Source organism: Tympanuchus pallidicinctus, unplaced genomic scaffold (genome assembly GCF_026119805.1).
Source record: "Tympanuchus pallidicinctus isolate F22 unplaced genomic scaffold, pur_lepc_1.0 scaffold24, whole genome shotgun sequence".
Lineage (NCBI taxonomy): Eukaryota > Metazoa > Chordata > Aves > Galliformes > Phasianidae > Tympanuchus > Tympanuchus pallidicinctus.
In genome coordinates this window covers 7,200,718-7,223,608 of record NW_026294741.1, presented here as the reverse complement: position 1 = coordinate 7,223,608, position 22,891 = coordinate 7,200,718, and the positions used below count along the sequence as shown (strand labels likewise).

At 53.3% G+C, this 22,891-nt stretch overlaps 1 protein-coding gene across 4 annotated transcripts in view; it reads right to left on the bottom strand.

Moving 5' to 3' along the window:
• GTF2IRD1 (GTF2I repeat domain containing 1) overlaps positions 1-16,575 on the bottom strand; it is a 50,601-nt gene extending 34,026 nt beyond the window's left edge. For 2 of the 4 annotated variants that reach the window (XM_052688481.1, XM_052688483.1), the window contains exons 1-2: positions 15,960-16,229; positions 978-1,106 (exon numbers count right to left, since the gene is read on the bottom strand). In XM_052688481.1, the coding sequence (XP_052544441.1) occupies positions 978-1,100 (123 nt within the window). In that variant the 5' untranslated portion in view covers positions 1,101-1,106; positions 15,960-16,229. Of the gene's footprint in view, positions 1-977; positions 1,107-15,959; positions 16,231-16,512 lie in introns of those variants that run through there. The other 2 variants (XM_052688482.1, XM_052688484.1) reach the window with 2 other exon arrangements.
• Between the last annotated feature and the right edge of the window lie 6,316 nt (positions 16,576-22,891).

Below are 22,891 nucleotides of genomic sequence, written 5' to 3'. Positions count from 1 at the left end.
ACTCTATTTGGTCATTTTCCCTCCTGCTGAGTTTCCTCAAGAAGGGAGTATTTCATTATATCACCAAAATATGTATTTTTAAGAAGTCTCCTTTCAAGAACCCAGCAATAATTTGGAATATTTTGATCAAGAAACTCAACATGCGGAAAAGAAATATAAAACCTACTGTGAGAAGGGAGGTTCAGAGGCAGCAGAACAACGGGCGTTCATTAAGAAGCCCAACTACGCCAGCACGGTTTGCTGTAGATGATGGCACAGACACACATCAAAGCCATGGGGCCGTGTCAGCTCCGGGGAACCTGCTCTTTAGTGGGGTGACAGTGGTCAAAAGAAAGGAAATTGCTATCTGGGGAAAAATGCCTTCCTGGTCGAGATGAAGATGCTTTCAAGATGAATACATCGAACACTTGGCTTGAAAAGGGAGGGCTGCTGAGCACATTGCTTTCCATTAGATATTTGTTGCTACACTCGCACCTTCTCTTCTCGATCACATTCACAGTTAAAAATCAGATTAGCTCTGGTCCATGAGAATTAATCCTAACAGTTATCTTGTTTATGTAAGCACGCCTGACTTATGCAAGGTTTCCACTGGGAATTCTACGTCAAAAGATATGAAAGTTATTTTCTTTGTTCTGCCAGATAAAAGCCATTGTTCTCCTGTTGTGTAAAAGTGCACGGTAACATCGGTAAAACATCAAGTAAAAAACCCAACCAGCCCCTACATTCAGTTGATACCGACATAAATATTAATGGGGAACACTGCGGGGCTGATCCAAGCAGGGCTGTCAGAATGTGATGAACTCAACATCCCTCAGCACAGCCCTTTCAATGGGAGCTCAATGAGTTGAGGGGTGGTTTCGTTGGGGGTATGGAGGCTTTCCCCACTTTGGGCTCTAATGTGAGCCCTGCTCAGGCTGCAGCAATGCCTTCAGTAGCTGGAAACGGGGACAGAGATGGAGAGGAGTGGAGACCCTTACCATGGAGTCTAAGGCAGACACTAAGCTGGTGATGATTTCATCTTTCTGGGGAAAAACCATATTCCACTGCTCAGGTCTGGAGCTGCCGAGGGTCACATCTAGAGGCCTCCCTGCCAGTGCCATATTCACCTGAAAATAAGATTAAAAAAAAAATGCAATGCTGTTACTGATAGTAGCAAAAAAGAATGATGAAAACCATCCCCCATGGAAAAAAAAAAGAAATTGTCTTTTTAGCAAGCACTCAGCACACCATCAGCACTGCTGGGTCCCTCCTGCATCACAGACAGCACCACGGCGCCCGGCCCCAGCACAGACACCACGCACACGAGTGGGCAGAAGCAAGAGGAAAAGCAGAAAACCAAAGGCATGTGGAAGACACCCACGTGCAAATCAGCTCAGCCCTGCCAGGAGCAGAACAGACAACCACGAGTGCTGCCAAGCTGTGAGCAAAGCCTGTCGCCGATGCCACGCATCCCAACCGTGCCAGTGGGGACTCATCCCTGGGCAGGTGCCACCCAGGTGGGACACCCCGAGCAGAGCTGTGCCACATGGGAGAAGTGACACCAAACAGCACTGGGTGACAAATGTGTCCCCATGCTCCCCATCCCCATGGGCTCTCTTTATACTCAGGAGAGCAACTGGCATGCAAAGGTGTCCTCAAGGCATGGCGCAATCTGCCCTCACTTTGATCAACACACAGGAGCTCAGTGTGGGGAGAAAGCAAGAGGGAATTGATCTTTTTAGGGTATTTTCCTTTTTTTTCCTTTCTTAATTGTCCATTAAACCATCAGCTCCTCTTCCAGGAGAAGCTTTGGGTTCCTGAGGGGTGGAGGTGGGGGGAGCAGAACCAGCCCTAGAAGCTCCAAAATGAGGAAAACAATGGAGAAAATGGGACTGGATTGAGCCACATCACAGCACCCATTCGGTCACACAGGTGAAGAAGATAAGCGCCAAAATGCATTTCATCCTTCAATCCCAGCACTGATATCTACAAGCAGCTCAGAGCAGCAATGTGATGTGGGGGAGACGCACAGAGCCCATACAACACGGCACTGCCCGGCTTCCATCCTACGAATAAAAGGACAGCAAAGAAGATGGAACGATGGGCATCCAACCAGGCTCATGAATCAAGTGCTGAAGCTGCGAGCAGATGAAAGGGGACGGGGAATTTCTAATGAGACAAGATTAGAGGGAGCCGGGCAGGGCGAGCCGAGGAATATGAATGAAGCTGCGGGCACAGAACGAGATCCGCTGTGCAGACTCAAAGCAGGGCCACCCCACAGGGTGCCAACAGGACCCACACCCAGGAGGATTCTCACAGGCCGTGCGGGTGTGTTTGGGCACAGAGTGGTGAACGAGGCTGCGCCAGCACTTCTGCTGCGCCAACACTGACCCAGAAAAATCCTCTCCTGAGCAGCTGACATTTCTGAGCGGCGCTGCCCGCCCGAGCGGAGCTGACGGCTGAGTTTTCTCCCCAAGGATGATGCTGGCAATAGGATGCGGGGGGGGGGACGACGAACGACCCAAAGGTTCATCAGCTTGTAAAATGAAGCAGGGACACAAGCATGTCCTGCAGGCAGCCCACCCTGTGTGCATCGGGCAGCGCCGCAGAGCCGCCGCGGGATGCGATGCTGAGCAGCAATGCCACACGCCAGGCTTGGGCCATCCGTCACCTGGAGGCTCCCACTGCTCGGCCCCCCTCTCCTCCAAGCATTCATGGAAAACAGCCTTACTTTGATGATGTGCATCTTGGAGTGCCCTAATTATTATTCCGTATTGCCACCGTTCTATGTTTGTTGGCAGCACTGCAGAGAGCCCCAGAGGACGGGGCTGGGGCAGGCCTGCAGCGAGCACAACTGCAGCAGCCTCATCCCACAGCCTTCCAGGGACAGCAGGACATGACCCAAGTAATATGTCTGGGATTTCATGAAGGAGGGGGTGAGGGAGGAAGAAATATTCCTACAAAGCTTTTAATCATTTACGGTCACGCATAGCAGTGACAGCAGATTTAGAAGGGAAGAGGGGGAATAAACGCGAGGAAAAAAACTTCATGGCGAGCGATAGGCTTATTCAAATCAAATTAAGATGTACAGCTTGAAGTTGTTTGTCTAATCAGAGAGAAACTAAGCTCAAGGGAAACTGGGGTAAACCATTCTTACACCACTTAGGGCTGGCTGCAGGTGGGACGGGGGCACAGTACACGCGAGCTGGCCAGATCCACCAGCAAGGGGCCGCGGTCCTGCAGGGATGGGGACGATGTCCAAGTGCTGCCGTGGGGATGGGGACTATGCATCCCCACCCCAGGCCCGTTCTGCCCCTATGCCACGGTCCCCCTCCTGCCCATGCCGTGCACCCTTCTCAGGAATAAACATCTGCCTGCTTTGTCACCATTTCCAAAGCGCCAGGAGCAAACAGAATAACAAAACAAGTGAAACAAAGCTGGAACAACCCACCCCCTTTCCCCCTCCCCCAGAGGAAATTTCCAAGCAGAAAATGGTGTTGTTGGAACTTTCAAATTATAAACAGGTTCCGTTAAGGCAAAGTGAGTGGTACATCACCCAAAGCTGAGTTCCACTGCAAGAAGAGGGGAAAAAGAAGGCATAAAGCTCATTATTTGGGTAGTGACCCACAAGGAAGCCCTGTGGGCAGGACGGCTGCATGCACCAGGGTTAGCAATGCTATAGGATGAGAACAGCCACGTGCACATCAAAGAAATGGGTATGTACTAACGAGAGGGACTCATAGGGCATCCATGCCTCATGGGCTGGAGAGAGACAGCCTGGGGCAGGTGCTGCAGCTGTGCTGGGGGCAGCTCAGCCACACAGCATCAAAAGGACTTCTGATGATGGCATTTGGGCTCCTGAGTCACCCAGGAAGCATCACCCAAAGGGCTGGCGGCAGAGGGACGCATGTGATGGGGACCCACAGGTAGCAAAGAGACGGCGGTGATAGGGCTGTAATTGCCTTCTGCTCTGGGAAGGCGCCTTGAAAGGGGATTTCTAAAAATCACACCAGCCCTGGAGGACACGTAAGTCATTAGCCCTCACTATCATTAAACGTGCTTTAAAATTCATCATGAGCTGTCCTGATAGGAGCCGAAGGGACAATGAATGTCACTGCCGAGGTGCAGCAGCACAGAGCCAGCATCCGCCCTCCTGCACAGGGACAGTCCCCACATCCCCCGGCTCCGACACATCCCTGATGGGGATGTGGGCTCAGGATGAGAGCCACAGCAAGGCAGCAAGATGGGGACGCTGACTGCAGGCGTTTTTCCCACCCCAATACATCTCAGGGACTTTTGAGGTCAGCTTTTTGGTGGTTGGCTCGGAGCACCGTACACTTGACTCGCATTGACTTGATGTGCAACTCATCATCACCGCAGTGCTGGGGATGTCTGCCCAGCACGGGCAGCTTTCTCACACACTGCCAAGTGTTGGCTGTACCCCACCAAGGGGCTGACAAACTGCTCTGGATGTGCGGCTTGCAGGAGATAAATGAATGCTCCGCATGCCCTGGCGGCCCCGTAACCCACTCAGATATAATCCCCTACGCCTAATTCAGCACAGCCCTCCTGTCACAGATTGGTCAGCATCAATGCCAGCTCCAGCACATAACTGTGATAACAGGCGTTCATGAAGTGGCCATAAATAAGCTCTCCAAAAGCCCGAAAATCTCCAATCTTATCCTCATGCTGCAACGCAGCCCTCCTGGGGCTCTGGTATTTGGGGTACCTGCCCTTCTCACACCAACCAAGGGCACATGTACATGACTCAGCCCTATAAACATCCGCTGCCCCATAACCCCTGCCCCATTGCAATGTCTCTCCTCGCACCCACAGATCTCTTTTTTCACTCCATCTGTTTGCACAAGTTGAAAAATGACAGTGTTTGAGGTCAGTCCTCTGGTGCAGCTTGGGGTACCCCAACCACGTTCCATGCCAGCACCGGGGCTGGGAACAGGTCCCCCCAAACCAAGCCAGTTTGTTGGGGTTTGTTTAACCCCTTCCAAGGGGAAGAATGGCTCCGAGCCATCAGACACCTCCTCCCTTGCTTTATTTTATCAATAAAAAGCATGGCACCTGCTGGAAAAGCTCCTCACATACACGCCGCCACCAAACGAAAACATCCCCAGGCATCCATCGCAGCCACTGCCCCAAATAACCCACAGCACAGCTCCGTCCCACTCCGAACACAAGCACAGAACAAACCAGATCTCTTGCAAACAGCCAGCTTCTGTGTCACCGTGGCAAGGCAGCACCTCTCACCCTGGCTCCGCCACGTCCCTCCACCATCCCCACACCACCAAGCTGCCATGCTGCAACCTCTCGCCGGGCAGGCGCAGCAGCTCTGGCTTCGAGCAACAGCCTCTTCATTTACTGAAGAAAACAATAAACAAATAAACAAAAATGGGGGAAAAACCCACGGAGCGTGGCAGGGAAGGGATGCTGCGCCGGGAGGAGCGCTCGGGATGCGTGCTGCGGTGCTGCTGGGGCTCAGGTTGCGTTTCCCAGAAGCGGGTGGCCCATGGCTGCTAAAATTAGGTGAGGGCATGTGGAGCTCGCTCTGTTGCACCACTGCAGCTGCCGGCTGTGAATAGATCCCCGAAGGAGAGCAAGCCCTTGGTAGAAAGATAAGACAAGGCCGGGATGAGCCGTTGGGGCTGGGATTGGGGTTGCACATCAGTGCCAAAACGGGGCCGGCAGGCAGGAAGTGAGTGCTGGTAATGAGCATCATGGCCGTGCCACAGGGCTGAGTGACAGGGGGTCAAACCCTGACCCACGGACCTACATCTGTGTGTGCCCCGTGCCGCCTGGCAACCCGTGGGTTTTAAACCCAGGTGCAACACCACAAAGCACGGCTCCAGCCAAGCATGGAGCCAAGGGCGATGGGGAGCAGGGAGAGGACGGGATCCAGTTTCCAGAGTCTGCTTTCTTGGTATGTAAGCTAACACTCGTGTTATTTAAAGCTGGAGTTTTAGCAGCGTTCAGCTACTGTTTGCGTGATCAGGATAAAAAATCGCAATCCTAATTCCTGGCCCCCCGGTGCCTATGGCAACTGGTATCCGTCTCCTTGGAAACTAATCTCGTGGTATTTGAACAATGTACCAAGGGCCTTTAATCTCCCAAACACTGTAAATCTTTATTCTAGCCTGCTCTCCTCCTACCCCAAGAGCCAACATAAAAAGCCTGTTGTTTTCCGTGCACTTACAGAGATCCAAACTCAGATTTTATATCACACAGCCACACAGATTTCTTTTCCCCTTCCTTTTTTCCTCTAAATCAAAGAGGAATCCCACGTGCAGGTGGCAGCAATGCCCCATGCCCACGGATGCAGAAGCAAAACCCCAAACTGCAGTCCTTCACACAAGGTCCGAGCCACATTCTTTTGGGATGTTTCCCTACATCCCACGCCTTGGGAAGGGAACACAGATCCCATACCCCCAGTGCACACAGGGATGTGCAGAACGAAGCCCTCCAGCCATGCATCCCCATTGGGTTGGGGCAGTGCAGCGGGGCAAGGTGTGTGCACTGGGCACATCGTCAGTGCTGAGCCCATCCCAGCCCATGGCCATGCTCACAATGTGCTTGCTGCACTTCGCAGGTAATTCCCTCTGCACAAGAAGGGTCTGATAGAAGAGCCACTGTTTAATCTCATTACAGTTTAATTTTATTGCTGATATTTCAGCTCTCTGCTTGTTGTTTCAGCAGCGAGTTTTCCCCCCTGTTGCAGGACATGCTGCTTGCCAGCCCTGTGCCTGGCTCCATGCTGCATCAATGAGCTCAATGAGAAATAAAAAAACCCCAGCTTTCTGCAGGGATTAAAGGATGCTCAGAACCTGCAGCCACCAGCAACTCGCAGGACACGGAAAAGCAAATTTTGGGTCTGAGTCAGCATCGATACATGAGAGCACACCGCTCCTCTATCCTGCTCGCTCCTTCTTTACATTCACTGTTTAAAGGGAAGACCTAGAGAAGCTCCAACAGAATTGCTGCTGGCTCTCCAGCCCCAAAGCTGTGTTGAGCTCACCCCAACTTGGTGTTACCAACCACAGCATCACCACTGGCTCTCAGACACAAACAGCCCCGAGTCCTACAGCCCCCATCCAGCAGCAAGATCAGCTGGGATGGGATGCCTTCCCCACGCCCCAGCATCCCCATGGCCAACAGAGCCAGACTGAAACATCCCACCCAGCATCCCACCGGTGCCACTGGTCCTGCAGAGATTCGCTGGTGGCTAATAGGGCTCAGACACACACCCCAATTTTGTCACCGGGCGCCTGGTGGGAGCCATCCAGCCAGCAGCAAATGACTCGGGATGAGCAGACAGATGAACAGGAACAGACACACACCCAGAGACAGCAATGACACCGCTCCCCAACCATCGGCGCCCAGGCGGAGCTGCTCCTCCTCCTCAGGCTATGAGGAAGCCTTGCAAGGAGCTGGGAGCCCTTCAGGGGCTGCCCCGGGGCTGAAGGCGGCCCTAAGACACAGCCAGGGCCTCTCCCAGATGCTTCTGCAAGGAGTCACAGCCAGGACTAGGACTAGGTGACCCAGGTATTGCCACTAGCTCCCCTGCCTGGCCTCGCAGCACAGGCACCAGCATTTCTGCATGCATCAGGCTATATAACCACCTCAGTTCCCACGAGGAGCCATCCCCATGCCATCCCTATCCATGTAATCTCAGGACAGCAGTCCCAAACCCACTCCCTGCCCCACACTCCTCCCTCTGTAGGGCGTTTAACCCACTCATCCCACACACATCCCTTCTCATCCCATCCCCATCCTTCTCACCACTCCGACTGCCCTCACGGTGGGATACCACTGACAGAGGTGTTCCTAACACCAACACGAGCAGGGAGGGATTCCAAGAGAAAATCTGCAAGAACTGATGAATGGGGAATGTAATTCCTGCACTGCTGTGCATGGGCTGGTGGTTCTAAGCATCACCAAAGCCACCCCCGAGCCCCTGCGGAGCCTCAGTTCTGCTGGTAACACATGTAGCCTTGCTAACCTGCAGATTAATTCTAATTTCCATTGTGTTATGAAACACATTATCTGTTGAAACTAAGTCAACAGTTGTTTGCATTTACGTGTAAACACAGTGAATATTAGGAACAGGGCCAGCATTATATTTGCATACGAAATGCAGCCTGCACTGCCCTCTCTCCCTGGCTTTTTCCGTCCCTGCAGTTAAAGGCAGGGGATGCATGAAGATCACACAGCCTAAAACCAGAGCAGCCCAAGAAGAACATGCTGCTTTCCCCCTTCCTATTTTTATTTTCGTGCAGCAGGAAGAAAACATCCTTTAAAACTACATAATGCACAAACACACACACTCCCCTTAATCTTGTACCCAAAACTAAACCGCTTCAAATTCTCACTGATGTGCATATCTTATCAGCCTGCTTTGCATACCGTATAAATATTTATTTGCTTTTAATCCTGCAAAAAGCAAACCTGCCTTGTGGCACATTTCCCTTCCATGCAGAGCTGTGATGCTTTTAATCGGGTTTCCAGCACCCAGAAAAGTGCAAAGCGAAGCGGCCAAACGCCGTGTGGGGATGGGAAGGGATTGGTGCTGAGAGGCTCAGCTCCCCAAATTCAGGGCAGCTCCAAGCACAGACCCTCACCGCACCCCCCTTGGTACAAACCACAAAACTTATATGAACTGGAACAAAAATATTTCCCCCATCCCGAGCATCCCTTCTTGCACACGGAGCTCTCAGCTCAGGTGCACCAACAAAGGGCACCTCCAGGCTATTTTGGGGGGAACATTCAGAGCAGAAGGGACAAGTTGCACATAAACACCCCCAGCTGTACCTGCACAAGCCACTCTTGCCCTAATGCTGTCCATACCTGGATTCCCTCTGGCAGCAGATGGATGGCAAGCAGTGCCTTCACCCGCATCCGTCCCTGCTCTGCGGAGATCAAAGCATTCAAACAGGGCTCTGCGCCGCCTGAGATTGGGAATTAATTTCTTATTCAGTTCCCCTCAAATGGGTGGAGAGCAATTAGGGAATCGGCGCGGCCGCCTCCGGAGTGGGACACTGGAGAGCCCTCGAGCCGCAGAGCTGCTTTGTGATGGGAAGGCAAATATTGGAAGAGGTGCTGCCCCAGTTGGGCTCTCCATCGAGAGCCACACGAGGAGGGACTGGCAATGATGCCGGTCCATAAGAAAGCATCCAACTGAATGCAGGCTGGCTGCCCTGAGAAAGGTTTTCTCTGGAAGTCGGGCTGCTGAGCGGCTCTTGGTCATCCCTGCTGCTTCCAGGGCTCAGATCTAAGCAAGGGGCACAGAACCCATCTGGTCTCACACTTCTTATGTAGAAACCCCAATGCCCCAAAGAGCACCCAGGTAGAGACATGGCAGCCAAAGCACAGGGAGCATCCTTTCAATCCAAAAGAGGAGATGAAATAGGAGCTCAGCTTCCGGATTGGGATCCCAAAAGAGTTGCAGGATGCTCACCAAGCCGAGACAAAGCTCCTCTGAATGCGCAATCAGAGGAAAAGCTGACGCTATTTGGTCCCAAAGCAGGAGGCCTTCCCCCGGGGAGCCCTTGCAAAGCCCCTCCAGGCATCTTTGGAGAACCCTCCATGCACCTCAGCAAACTAAAGGAACCAAAGGACACCCACAGGTCCTACCCAAGCCCATGCCCAGTCCCACAGCAAACTCTCTAGGAGCTGCGTTAGGGAGCAGTCACCCCATGGATTTCTCCCTCAGCCTCCCATCCAACACCACACTGCCCGTAATACAAAACTCTGAGAAGAGTCAGCTCAGCTCTCGCTGTTCTCCTTCCAGCTCCTCAAAACACCAAGGGCAATAAAGAGAGATTGAAGCAGAAAGCAAAATCAATACTGAGAAGGAACGATCTGGGCTTAAACGCCTTCTGTAACATTGCTGGCTAAAAGCAGGTTAATGCAAGGAAAAAGAAAATAAGAAAGAAAAACCCGTCACAAACTGACAGTTTAAGAGTGTTTGCTGCAATGGAAGGAGCCATCAGCATCCGCATCCCAGCTTGATGTCACCATGCACCCATTTCCCTTTGGGGATGTGCAGCAAGGCAGCTATCATGGGAACACACGGCGACAGCCATCCGTCCATCCATCCCGGATCTCTGACAGCAGTGATTTCCCTTCCTGCTCATCTGGTCCTGCATCACCCACACCTGCAAAGGGCTCATTCCAACTGCTGGCAGGCGCCTGCCCCAGCAACCCCAGCATCTTCTCAGCGCCTGGCCCAGCACAGCCAGCCTGTGCCTTCTTTTTTAATTATTGGGTTTAAAAATGAGAAAGGATGCCTACGTGCTCCCATGCATCAGCAGCAATGCGGTAAGATCCCAGCTGAGTTAAAAATAGTCCTTTGCCAGCAGCCGCCCACAGAAGCCCCTTTGCGTCTGCATTTCCATCCAATGGCTCCATTGCACTGGGAGGTCATCAAGCAGGAAAACACTCATTTTGCCCCCACCAACGAGGAACCTAACAATGTACATATTCAACAGCAGAAGCAATATCTCAGACACCAGTGCAGAAAGAAATCAGGAGTAAGCAACTCTGCCCATGGGAGGTGGCTCAGAACGAGATGATCTTTAATGTCCCCTCCAAGCTGAGCCAGTCAATGATTCTATGAGTAAGAAAGCATACGAGTGACACGCCCATAAAACCAGCAGTTTGCTTGCAAAGAGCATCTCAGGACTGGGGTCCTGCAGGTAACATAGGGAAACTTTTGCAGGAGACAGCTTTCATCACGGAACAGTGGGCGCACGCAGACCTGGATGGGGCTGTATTTATGCAGGTGTAATTCCCACGGAGATAAAGACCTCTGTTTTCAATAGGAGACAGCATCATACATAAATTACAGTAACAAACATCAGAAAACAAAGACATTTCCAAGAGAGCACATAATCCTCGCAGCAGCAGCTCGGGAAAACCCCATCGGAGAGATGCGGGGAGCTCACCCACACCCAGGATAATCCCATCCCATGGCAAAGGAAACACCTTTGGGCAGGAGGGAAAAAATGAACTGCCACAGCCCCTCGCTGCAGCAAAGCAATGCTGGGTTCTGTACCCATCCCAGTGGCAGGGATGCACTGCACCACCTGCGGCCATCTCACGGGGCTGCGGCTCACATTTGCTTCCCCTGAGCTTTGGTGGGGGTTTTTTTTGTTGCTTTTTTTTGTGTGTGTGTGTGTGTGTGTGTGAAATAAAATAAATAAATGCAACCTGACACTAATCCTAATGGTTTTAATAAATGTTTAATGCCTTGCTAAAGGTCGCCCACTCTCACTGAGCATTTGTATTAATAGCGCATGGGCTGCTTGGCGTTAACCATGTTGTTTCGTGGGGGCTTGAGGCTGGGCATGCTGCAATACTGTAGGAAGAGGCATGGCTCCTGGCTGGCAGGGAGCAGTGACACAGAGCAGTCCCTAAAATGCCCCAGCATCCCACAGTGAACCTAAATGACCCCCATGCAGGGCTCTCACACCATGCTCATCCCCTCTGGCCAAACTTGATGTGGGTGGAGGTGTCTGCATCTTTTCGGTGAGTTATAAATCAGGGTGAAGTGCCCCTTTTGCAGGTTGGATGTCTGTAATATCATCCAGGGGCTTTCTAGGCATTTGTCCCCAGAAAGGCGAGATGAAATTACAGCACTGCGATGCCCCGAAAGGGTGCAGAGCGATTTATTCTCGGCGATCCTCCTCTAATGACGCTAATTTATAACCTTGTCAGGAGGCGCACGCAGGCTCCAGGCCCCATACAGCTCCCTGCCCCCCGCAGGCTGCACAGCCCCAACCCCAACAGGAACCCGGATGTTTATTTAAGACCCAAAAACCCCAAAGGCCCTTTAAACAAGCACAGTTCCTGACCTATTTCACCAACTGGGAGCGGGCCTCGCCTATGGAGGTTGCAGGAGGGCTTCCAGCACCTGTATGGACATCACCCCGACCCAACAAGCTGCTCCCAACCCCGTGTGGACCATGTTCTTCCACTCCACTGGGCTGAATGATCCTGCACGGAAGGAAGGATGACCCTTGGGAAAGCACAAAGCTGTACATCCACCACCCCACGGGCTCCCATGGACATGGTGGCATCTCAGGGGCATCCCTGCAACCAGGCTGTGAGTCCCTCTGCTGCAGCCTCAGCCCTCCCACGTGTTCCCTGCTGCACGAGCACATCTCCTTATAGGAAAACCAAAGAGTGGCTTGGGAAGGCAGCACTATCAGCTTGACCTGGTTTCTAAGGGACCTGAGGTGACCCTCATGAAGGTCCCATCCAACAACCCCACTATGCTCCTATGGCTCCTGTGGCAACTGCAGAGCCATTCAATGAGCCCAGGCTGGTGTGAAGGAAGGAAGCCATAAGGAAAAACCCTTCCTCCATCCAATGTACCAACAACTGTCATTCCTGCCAGGAGGTACAAGATCCAGAGCGGACGATGTCCCTCCAGCCCCACCACCAAAAGCTTGCTTGTTACAACGGTGGGTTGTAACATGGTCATATTTACCTAACGAGATCATTTTATCACATTCCTCCAACAATAAAGAGAGAGACAGAAACCAACTCCTGGGCTTCAGCAACCCAGTTGCCAAGAAGAAAAAGACAATGGGAGCAGGGCCCACAGGAACAACAATCATCACTCCAGAGGTCACCTTACAACAGGGATGTTTTCATGGGAAAAAAAACAGTGATGTGCATGCACCAAAATAGACCTACAAGGCAGTTCTTTAATGGCTAGGCTTCAAAATGCTAAGGAGCAGAGCTTGGCACAATGAAAATGTCCAACGCAGGACTTGGCCAAGTAAATACTAATGCAGTACCAATAATACAGATAATTCCCACATACAGGCTGCCCAGGGAGGTGGTGGAGTCACTGTCCCTGGAGGTGTTCAAGAAAAGGGTACAAACAGCCCTGAGGGACACGGTGGGGATGGGCTGGTGGTCAGACTACACGATCTCAGTGGTCTTTCCAACCTTAATGAGTCTATGAGGCATGCAAACCCTTCACAAGCACCACAGGGTGCACATTTGCTCTCCAGGAACATCACCTGTCCCCAGCTAAGAACACAACTGACAGCAACCAGACCAGAACAGTGCAATAAACACTCCACAACCAAGTTACAAAGCTTCCTGCCCACAGGATTCTCACCTCTGTCACCTCCAGTGTGATTTATGCCCCACAACGTGCTCCAGGCTCACTCTGGACGCTGCTCTCACACACAGCATTCAGGTTGCCCCTTGTGAGGCCAGGAACTGGGCTGCACCATCCCTTCCATCTCAGGATATTCTCTGATTCTACACAGCTCCCCAGAGGCTCTGAGCCTCCACATGGGTATTTTCTCCTTTTGATGTTGCAGATTTAGAGAAAATGAAGATGGAGGCACCTCGTAATTCAAGTGAAAGGTAAAGATTAGCTTAGAGGAAGAAAGTCCTGGTAAAGGATGATTAGATTGCTGCGAATTTGCAAAGGCAGAGCAATAGTCTTTGCTGGTCTCCTATTCGTTTAGTTGAAGTTAATTCTCTTCTTAAAACAGCCATAATAGTACTGAGCACAGACAAAGCCACAAAAGCCAGAAAATGCAAACAGAAGCTGTTTGTATATACAAATGTAAATCCCACCAAGGTACAATCTGCTTTTAAGAAGGTGATTCTTGCACTGACTGCTTTTCTTAATAACATTTCACCAACGGGGAAAGCTTTACTGATGCTGTAGGTAAGTCCCTTGGAAATCACCATCAAAGTATTTGAGAAGTGGCGACTGGCAGCAAATCTTAAGCTAAGACTGCTCTGGAAACATGAAACCATCAGTCTTCCCTCCCCTATCACACAGGAATACAACATAAAACCTCCCACAGCTCCTCGATGGGATTTTCTCACACAAGTGGCCCCTGTCCCCCACACCAGGTCCCACCTGGCACCATGACGATGGTCAACACCCCAGCACATGGATGGATGAGGAACCAACACAGGATCACGGCTCAGCAAGGCAGAGCTCCCACCCCTCCAAACGCAACCACTTGGCATTTTTCTCATGGCCTAGAAGCTCATTTGATCCGTGGGGTTGTGCTAAGAAGCAAGCACTAAACCAGCAGCCTTGCTCAAACCAAGAGCAAAACCCCAAACCCACAATCTGTAAGCCCACTTGAATCGTGGCCACTGTGCAAACCTGGAGCCTCCCGCAGCCTCTGGCCAGACCATAAGCTCCAAACCTGTTCTTGAAGATGATGCTTCATGAGATTTAAATAAAACATACCGGGAAGTGAAAGGCAACACCTGGGCACAGCAAGGTCTCTGGTCTGCAACAACCCACTGTCCCCCCAGCAAAAAGGACCTGCTTTCTGCTCTGCTCAGCACCCAGGTGGGTACCGAGCACACCCAGAGACCCCTCCCCACTGCTTTCAGCTGGGAGCTTCCCAATAAATGAACTTAAAAGCATTTTTATCTCCTGGATGGATACCTCCTTCCTGAGAAGGAGCTTGCAGTAGGTCTTCTCATCCCTCTTCTCAAGGAGAAGGCAAACAGCCCCCACCGCTCACTCCTTTGCCATGATGACCATCACACGTCTCCCATTTACAACCCAGGCTCCAACAGCAAAAGGAGCAAACACATCCTCCAAGACGGGGCTCTGCTGCCCAGCTCGGGGACCACTGGCACTGCCATGGGTGGCAGAAGACCAGCTCAGGCCCCGGCTGCCGTCCCTCTGCATTCCTATGCTGAGCCTGACCGCCTGGGTGCAGCCAACCAAATTCCCAGAGGAAGTACAGGGCATTGATAATTGCCTCAAAAAATCCCAGCTATTTCCTGTGGGAACAGCAGATGGGAATCCCCCATTAGCTCCGACAGCACGAGATCGCTCAAACCACTGCGACGGTCTGGGTTTGGGGGCTTTGGGGTATTTTCTTCATTCCAGCACAGCATTGCTCAAGGATGATGCGATGCTGTTCACGCAGGTGTGGGTGCAGGGCAACCAGACACGTCCTTGAAGGCCCAGGACACAGAAAGGGCCTGAAAATTGGCCCTTCTGCAGCACACAAGGTCTTGCAAGTTGTCTCCCCATGCCAGGTTATCAGAACAGCACGCAAGGGCAAGGCGTCCCTAGCACCAGGCTTGGAGGGCAAGTTGCTAAATACGTCCCCAAGCAGGTTCCTTCCCTTCTCCCCAGCTTCTCATTAGCAAACCTAAACGAGCTGGGGACGTTCCTGCCTCTCCTCCCCTGCACGAGCAGCTGCAGCAGCACGGAAGCAGTGGCACAAACATGGGATTGCTTTGGGGAACAAAACCCAGACACACAGGCAGGACGTGCGGCGGTGGTCAGATCCTCCTTAACCAGCCCAGTTCATCTCATGGTTTTCTCCCCAAACCCAATCAACAGGCTGCAGGGTCAGGAAGGTACACAAGCATCCCTAGTGTCCGTGCTCCCTACGGTGGTTCCTAAAGGCCGGCAAAAGCACGGGGAAGCATACAGCCCTGCAGCAGCACCTCCAAGAAGAGGCAAAAACCCGCTCCAGGAGGGACAGCGCAATAGGGCAGTGCGTCCCTATAGGCACACATCTCCTTCGGTCACCCTGATGGATGTCCTCACAGCATCCAGGTGGCGGCTGCAGAGGAGAAGGGAAAAGCAGCGGGGAGCTCTGAGCGATGCCGGCACAGGGCAGCGCACACGGCCACGCCGGGGCTCGGAGCTTCGCCACGGGACTCGGGAGAAGCACCGAGTGCCTCCAACACCGCAGCAGTCGGAGAGCTCAGGCTGCTTCAATTCTGACAATCGAGCGCTGCGGCGATTTTCACAAAAGTAGAAAATTCCGCCGGCTCAGACGGGTCCCAGCAGCGGGGATCCGACCGAAATGCCCCTTCTCCCACCTCAGCCCCTCCGCCGGGCACACGCAGAGCGGCAGCCCCGACAAAGGCATCCCTGCCCGCCCGGAGCTCACAGCGAACACAACCCAGCAACCCCACCGCTCCGTGCGGCGATGCCCGGCCGCGGTTACCTGCAACGAGCCGCCGGCTGCGGGGCTCAAAGCGTGACGCAGTAATGGGATCGCTCCGCTTTACAGCTTATCCCGGCTAACCCCACGCGCTGGAAGGACAAGGGCACCGGGTGCTCCCCGGGGAGGAACTTTCTCCCCATCTCGCCCAGCACCGGAGATCCCCACGTCTCCAATGCCGTCTCCTACATCCGTCCGCAGGTGCGGTATTGAGATCAGGTCGGCTCCAGTACGGTCCCCAATACCGTCCCCGCGTTTGTCGTTAGCTCCGCTCCCCGATCCCGTCCCGGGCTCCGGTCTCCGATCTCACGTTCCCCAGCCGTGCCCCAGCAGCAGCGCACACATCCACGTTCCGTCCGCAGCCCCACGCCGCGCTCCCGACTCCACCGCCGCTATCGGAGATCCCGGCACCCCCCGCTCCCCCGCCCCGCGCCGCGGCCGAGCCCGGATCCCCCGAGCAGCTTTGCCCCCCCCCCCCCCGGCCCCATTGTCCCCACGCCCCCCCCGCCCGCAGCCGCCCCCCGGTGCCGCGGGAGGGGCCGAAACTTTCGCTCACCGCAGGGCGGCCCCGGCGGAGCGCGGCGCTGCCTCCCCGGCGGCTGTGCGCGGGAGCGGCGGGGGCGGGCGGCGGGGCCGGGCCGGGGCAGGACAGGGCCGGGCCGGGCCGGGCCACACCGCCTCCCGCCGCCGCCGCCGCCACCGCCGCCGCCGCCGCCACCTCCTCCCCGCGCGGGCGGCGGGCGGGGCCGGTGCTGCCCGCCGGGCCGGGCCGAGGCCGAGGCCGGGCCGGGGCGGGCAGGGCGCCCTGCTCGGGAGCGGAGAGCTCTTTGTTCTGTAATCCCAGTAAGAGTGCCAGCCATTCGCCCCGCCGCTAATCCCAGCCCCGCTCAACAACAACATCCATTGGCTGCCATTTACATACAGGATTAACCAGCCCGCAGCCCGGCCGGGGGAGGGAGCCGAGCCGTGCCGAGCCGTGCCGAGCCCATCCGCGGGGCCGGGGGCTGCGGGGACCCCCGAGGAGCGGCCCGCAGCGCGGAGCGAGCGGCGGCGGCGGTGCCGTCCCAGGGCGCCTATCGCCACCTGTTGGTGCCGGGGAGCGGCCCCTGGGCGGCAGGATTGCCACGGGTTTGGGTTTGGGTTTGGGTTTGGGTTTGGGTTTGGGTTTGGGTTTGGGTGAATATCTCCCTCCCTCCCCCCGCCATCTCCTTCTTTGAAGCGCGTTATGCGGTTCGCTGGATTTTCTTTTTTGGATGAGTGATGACCGCTGCGAGGTTGAATGGAGGAGAAAAGCCTTTGGCGAACGTTTGGTTTGAGTTTCTGGGAGAGCCGAAACGGGGCTCGGCTCCGGTGCTCCTTCCTTAGCATCAGACCTGGCACAAAACATCCCAAATCCCAACAGGGATGAAGGAGGAGGGATTTTCTCACACAAGTGGCCCCTGTCCCCCACACCAGGTCCCACCTGGCACCATGACGATGGTCAACACCCCAGCACATGGATGGATGAGGACCCAACACAGGATCACGGCTCAGCAAGGCAGAGCTCCCACCCCTCCAAACGCAACCACTTGGCATTTTTCTCATGGCCTAGAAGCTCATTTGATCCGTGGGGTTGTGCTAAGAAGCAAGCACTAAACCAGCAGCCTTGCTCAAACCAAGAGCAAAACCCCAAACCCACAATCTGTAAGCCCACTTGAATCGTGGCCACTGTGCAACCTGGAGCCTCCCTCTGAGGTGAGGTGGTAACTGCGATGGGACGGGGTGTGATGGCCTCCAGTTGCACCAGGAGAGGTTCAGGTTGGATGTTAGGAAGTATTTCTTCCCTAAAAGAGCGGTGCTGCGGTGGCACAGCTGCCCATGGGGGTGGTGGGCTCACACCATCCCCAGAGCTGTTCAGAATCCATGGAGATGTGGCACCGAGGGACGTGGGCAGTGGTTTGGTTGGACTCGGTGATCTTAGGGGTCTTTTTCAACCTTTGTGATTCCGTGAAATCCCAACCAAATCCCATTGAGGACAGTGGTGCATCCTGACGGTGCACAGTTCTGTGCACTGAGGGCTGAGGTGAGCGCCGGGAGCATCTGCTGTCCTGCAGCCCCGTATCACCCACACACTGAGTGAGACAACCAGCTCCCCTTTCTGAATAATTAAATGGAAGACGTTAGAGGAAAGAAATCAGGGCATCATTTGGCTAATTATCTTCAAGCCAGAGAGACAAAAAAAAAAAAAAAAAAAGCACACAAAATTAATTTAATTGGGTCAAACAATAGCGTTGCCGTGAAGCAGCTGCATGGGGCTCCTGTAGTGCCTCGCTGGGACCTCAGCTCTGTGTCACTGCTTGGGAAACCTCGTGTCAGGGGAACATTGGGGGAAACCGGCTTTGTGGACCCATGTGAGCCCATGGACATTGCCCGTGTCATCCCCATGTCATCTCCATGCTGCAACCAGGCCGTGCCCTATGCAATAGGCAGGGGTTTGGGGAGGATTGCAGAGGGAGAGTCCCAATCCATCCTGAAAAACAGGAAGAGAAGGCTGGGAATGCAGCATGGGCAGGGCTGGGAGCTCACCTGTGGGTGCCAGGGGGAGGGGGGGCACCTGGAGCTGCCCCAGATGTTCCCCAGGTGGAGCATCCATGCGTCCTACAGGGACATCCACCCAAAGGGCTGAAGGCAAAGCTTTGCACGTTCTGCTGCAGTCTGAACATCTGCAGAAGTCTCCGATGAAAAGGAAAACCGCCTCAATGGGATGAAAGCGTGTGGGCAAAACATCTTATCTGGGGCTGAAACAACGCGCCTAACAAAAACAGCCAGCGAGGAGAACGCGCTCGGAGAGGGACGTTTTAATCTGATCTCACTGCAGAAATAAAGCACTTCCTTGTCACAGCGCTGACAAAAGAAAAGGCGACAGAGCCAGAAAACAATTCTATCTGCATGAAGAGATATATGTTGGGTTTTGTTTTTTTTTTTTAATTTGTTAATTAGTGACTGCTGGGCATCACAAGGATCGTTGTTTTCTCTGAAATGCTGATTCCTTCCTTCTCTCGGTGGAATTGGAGAGCACACACACACACACACACAAAAAGACACTTCTTCAGAATGGGAAATAGAGAAAAAGTTTCAGAAAGGTCAGGAGAAATGTAATAGGAAGAACGAGTCTGAGTTCTCCCTCCCTGGAGGGGCGCTGTGTTGGTGTATTTCGGGTGTTGTACCCCGGCACAACAAAATGCTTTCTGAATTATAGATCAAGAGCGCTGCCAGTGGGAGCCTCGGGTGGGGAGTGCAAATGTGGGATGCAGGGGGGCAGAAAGCAAAACCAGGGGCAGGGAAAGCGGGGGGAGATTTCCTCAGCAACATCTCTGCGCTGCTGAGCAACGCTGGCAAGAGCACTGCACCACCAGAGCTGGTATCCATGGGTCCCAAACACATCCGTAGAAAGATCAAAAAAATCACAGTCCCTCCATTCCCTGCCTGCTGGGGCAGCGAGGAAGGCTTGCATGGAATATTTACAATCTCTATCTGCCTTTAACACATCTATCTGTGCTGCCAGCTGTCTGCATTTGTGTGGCTCTTTGAACGCCGTGCTGCAAAAATAGTTTGCTCCGGAACAACAGATAAAATGGTTTTCCAGTTGTCTCGCCTTCACTCTTGAATTATTTCCATGCTAATGGGAACCCTGCAGAGGCAACTCCCAGACAGCATCCTGGGGAGCTGAGCAGTGACATTGCCACTTCCCAACGCAGCATCCATTCTGAACCCAAGAAGCAGAAAGGAGTGGCAGGCAGAAAGCTGGGGAGCCAGGATTGTGCCAGAGGCACTGGGAGGGATGCTGATGACTTGAGGGGCTCCAACGACCCAACCACCCTCTTGGCTCCAAGGTCCGTATTTCAGCATCCAGATGGGGCTGGGATGGTCTCACAAGGCTAGGATGCCACTCATGCGTTTTTAATACAACTCTACGGTTACAGCTGGAACCTCCTCCCAGCCCTTGAGACCTGTGTGGCTCTGCAGCACGGCTTTGGGTCCATCTCCATCCCATTGGGCAGCTCCTCACCCTACCCAATCTGCTTTCAGCTCCTAATTGCACCTCCCCAGCCTGCTGCCCAGCAAAGTCAACCTCCCCAAAGAACTCACATCCTTATGGACTTCTCCCATACTGGGAATGACCCCAAAGACCCCAAACCATTGGTGCCATTGATGCTCTGCCCCATGCAGTCCCAGTGCTGGTCAGGGCACCTGCCCACTCGTGGCCTTGCAGCACCAATGCCAAGGGCAAGAGAGATTGGCATTCCCAGTGGATCTGTGCAGCTGAAAAGTAAACTTAACGATGTTATCCACCAATCTGATAATTAATACCCTGGATGCTTTTTACTGGAACAAGTGAGGGCCAGGACGTGCAGGGGATTTTAATGAGGGGCTTTGATGGGGAGGTACGAGCCTGGAAGAGGACTTGGGGGTCAACGGGGGGGATGTGGGGGCTGGGATCAGCCTCGGGTGCCTCCTACCCCACACGGAGTGCCCTTGGGCTGCTCCCAGCCTCATTCCCACCTTGCCAGCAGCCAGGCACCCACTTGCCCTCTCTGCTTGGAGCTGAGCGCTGCATCCCATGGGCTCTTTTAGATAACATGCTTCCAAGATACTTCATTATTAGAGAGAAAGCACTTCCCCAGGTTCTCCCAAGCAGGACCCGCTGCCCTCCAGCACCCCGATGGCAATGGGGATGCAGGCACCGGCCCTCACACCCAATTTTCTCAAAAATGCTTATATCTGTAGTTGATCCCACTGCTATTTTTAATACAGATGCTTTATTGAGATTCAAATGAATGTTTCAAATCCTCTCTCCTTTGCATAATTCTTTTTAATTAACACTTCAAAAGGTTTGAACACAAGATCTGTGCTATTTCCCTGACGATGTTGCCCCAATCTCCTTTTCCCCAAAGCTCCCCTGCCACAGTTCTGAGGGCAAAAGCTGAGGACAGAGCTGTCCCCAAGGCAGTAGGTGATGGTGTCAGGCTCAGGTTCTGCAGGAACATCAGTGGAAGGGGTGAATCACCACTAATCCATCAGCACGACAGCCTGGGTTTGGCATAGAGCTGGTGATGGCTGAAGTAAATGGGGTTACGGTCACCGCTCTGCCATCCTCCAGCCCAGTATCAGCTGCTGTCACACAGCAGTGCCTCCAAAATGGAGTAAAACACCCCCAAAAACGTAAGAGCTTCTCAACAGCCTTCCTGAGTGTTGGGAATAACCCACAGCCCTAAGGAGAGATCGTGGGCATGGGATGAAGGAAAGGAGGTCCCCATCCCCATGGGTCCCCGCTCACTGGGGGGAGCCCTCCTTCACCCAGAAGATAAATGCAGTGCAGCGAAAACAGCAGAGAATTTTTGGGTTTCAATTCCTGCAAGCGCAGAAGTGATTAGACACAACAAAATTGTATAATTAGGATTTAATAAGAGACCGTCCCAGACATGCAAAAGAAGTAGGTTAGACAGTGGCCTTTGTTCAGCTACAAAAGACATTAATTTGCAAATACTCTCAATATTCTTTTTTTTTTTTTTTTTTTTTGTTATTTAGACTGATTTTTTGAAAGCCTCTGATAAAACAAGAAATCTGGACTAAGCATTCCAACTGCATTTCCAAGTGCAGGAATCCAGCTTTGATGTTTCCCTTGATAACATCTTTTTAGAGCCTTGACTGCATCAAATTAAATTCCGATTACTCCGATAGCACAACACAGCTTCCAAATGTATTCAGGTGACTTTTTGTTCTGGAAGGAAATAAGCTATTTTGACAGGGATGCTTGTTAGACAGCAGAGAGGTGGGGCAGATGTACCCTTGTGGTGGGAGAAAGTTTGTTTCTGGCGCCATTCGGCACTGAGACAGCATGCAGTGCAGAGCTGCACGGTGGATGCTCCATGGGTGCCCTTCTTACACCCATCCCTTCTCAAGGAGACACCTCACAGGGACATCCCCCATGGCTGCATCCACATAGACCCCATATAGGGGTCACCAACTCCCCTTCTTTTCCCCCTCCCACCCCAGGGCTGAACTCACATCGCCACCCCATCCCGCTGTGCGCTCGCGGTGCTCCACTCCTCGGCTCCACGGGAAGAGGAAAATAAAGTGCAAATATTATTGTTGGCAGAGATTACCAGCTCCCCCACTGTGATTTAGGCATCTTTAAACTTCATGTTTTATTAATCTTTGCTGAACGATTAACGGCACTGAAATGTTGTGTCTGCAAACAAAGGCGCACGCTGCGGTGTTATCTCTGGGAGATAGCAGGGGTTTGGGCACCTGATTGCAGCTGATGAACTGCACAGCAGAGCTACAAGAGAGCAAAGCCCTGAGCAGGGCCTGGGGCCCTGAGTAGAGCTGAGAGCAGCAGCCCATAAAGGCAAAATGCACAGTAAACATGGCCAGGTTTGGGGTGCCATGCTGACAGAGGCACCCAGATGGACAGCCAGAGAGAGACAAGGCTTTGGCTCCATCCCCATCATCCTGCAAGTGATTTTATAGAAGCACTGAAGGATTCGTGTTGGCCATCCAGCCCGACCTCCCCGCACTGAGCAGGCTGACCTTGAAACCTCACACATCTCCGAGGTTGGGGCATCCACTGCGACAACCACCCCAACATCAACCTCTGGGCAACCCGCTCCAGGTTCACAACCCTTGTTCTTACATTCAGCCTGGATCTGCCCTCTTTCAGTTTGAAACCATTTCCCCTGGTCTGTTCACAGCAGACCCCACTAAAGAGCCTTGCTCCCTTCTTTCTTGCAGCCCTTCCCTCAGATACTGAAAGGCTGCTGCCAGCTCTCCCCAGCGCCTTCTCTTCCCAGTGACAGAGGCAGTGAGCACAGCACAGGGGTCAACATCCCAGAATTGTTCTCCTTTCAAGCACTGGGAGCCAGCAAAGCCAACAGCTGCTGGATGCTATCGGT